At 27.7% G+C, this 1,192-nt stretch overlaps 1 protein-coding gene across 1 annotated transcript in view; it reads right to left on the bottom strand.

Moving 5' to 3' along the window:
* The window catches only part of LOC106468326 (multiple C2 and transmembrane domain-containing protein 1-like), a 44,313-nt gene that overhangs the window by 26,546 nt on the left and 16,575 nt on the right, over window positions 1-1,192 (bottom strand). Inside the window, exon 4 of the mRNA XM_022396661.1 lies at window positions 862-1,084. Within this exon, the coding sequence (XP_022252369.1) occupies window positions 862-1,084 (223 nt within the window). The remainder of the gene's footprint in view (window positions 1-861; window positions 1,085-1,192) is intronic.

Below are 1,192 nucleotides of genomic sequence, written 5' to 3'. Positions count from 1 at the left end.
GGACTAATAGTTATGGTAATAATCACAGTAGACTGTAGTATAAACTAATAGGACTAATAGTTGTGATAATAATCACAGTAGACTGTAGTAGAAACTAATAGGACTAATAGTTGTGATAATAATCACAGTAGACTGCAGTAGAAACTATTAGGACTAATAGTTATAATATCAATCACAGTAGACTGCAGTAGAAACTATTAGGACTAATAGTTATAATATCAATCACAGTAGACTGCAGTAGAAACTATTAGGACTAATAGTTATAATATCAATCACAGTAGACTGCAGTAGAAACTATTAGGACTAATAGTTATAATATCAATCACAGTAGACTGCAGACATTTCTTTCTATATTCCTGTTCATTTTATTTGTATGTTTGTTAATATTTTAATTTAATGACATTGCTTCAGGAAAGATAATTTTTTTATTTTTTCTGAGAGGTTAACTAATTTTTCCTCTCTTAAAATAACTAAGTTCCTTTATAAGTACTTACAACAAACTCAGTGTCAAATGTGTATTCTTAAGTGTATAAAATATAATTTGTAATAAAGAATATTAACCAGTAAACATCAATAATCTCTACTATGTGTAATAACCAACTTACTGATAACTTTTTGATACAAATTCAAATAGAATGGTTTCTTTTAATTAATTATTAGAGTTTTTAAAAATAACTGTACAAGTATTCACCATTCTGCTACAGATATATCTTTGTGAATGGTTTTCAGTGCAGAAGAAAGGTTTGGGTAACAAGCCAATTGACCACCATAAACATTCCTTAAGTGGAAACAGAATTAAACCATAAAGTATTATACTAGGTTAAGAAAACAGGAAAAAAAAACAAAATTTAACAACTTTACCTATTTAATTCCAACTCTGTTAAATCAATATCTGCAGTTCCCATAAAATCGTCTAAAACTCCACGATCATAATCAAACACTTGAATCACTAATGGATGTTGTATATCTTCCACTGACACAGAGAAATGCTCATCCCAAACTGGATTTAAATTTTTTAGTATAGTCCTACTCTTGTACAATGTCTTTCTTTTTTGTTTAAACTTCACGTATGGGTCACTTGTACCTGTGTATAAAACATGACAATAACATCAATATATAACAAATAAACATGACAATAATATCAACATATAGCAAATAAACATGACAATAATATTAATATATAGCAAATAAA

Source organism: Limulus polyphemus, unplaced genomic scaffold (assembly GCF_000517525.1).
Source record: "Limulus polyphemus unplaced genomic scaffold, Limulus_polyphemus-2.1.2 Scaffold2964, whole genome shotgun sequence".
Classification (NCBI taxonomy): Eukaryota; Metazoa; Arthropoda; class Merostomata; order Xiphosura; family Limulidae; genus Limulus; species Limulus polyphemus.
This window is presented reverse-complemented; position numbering and strand designations above follow the sequence as displayed.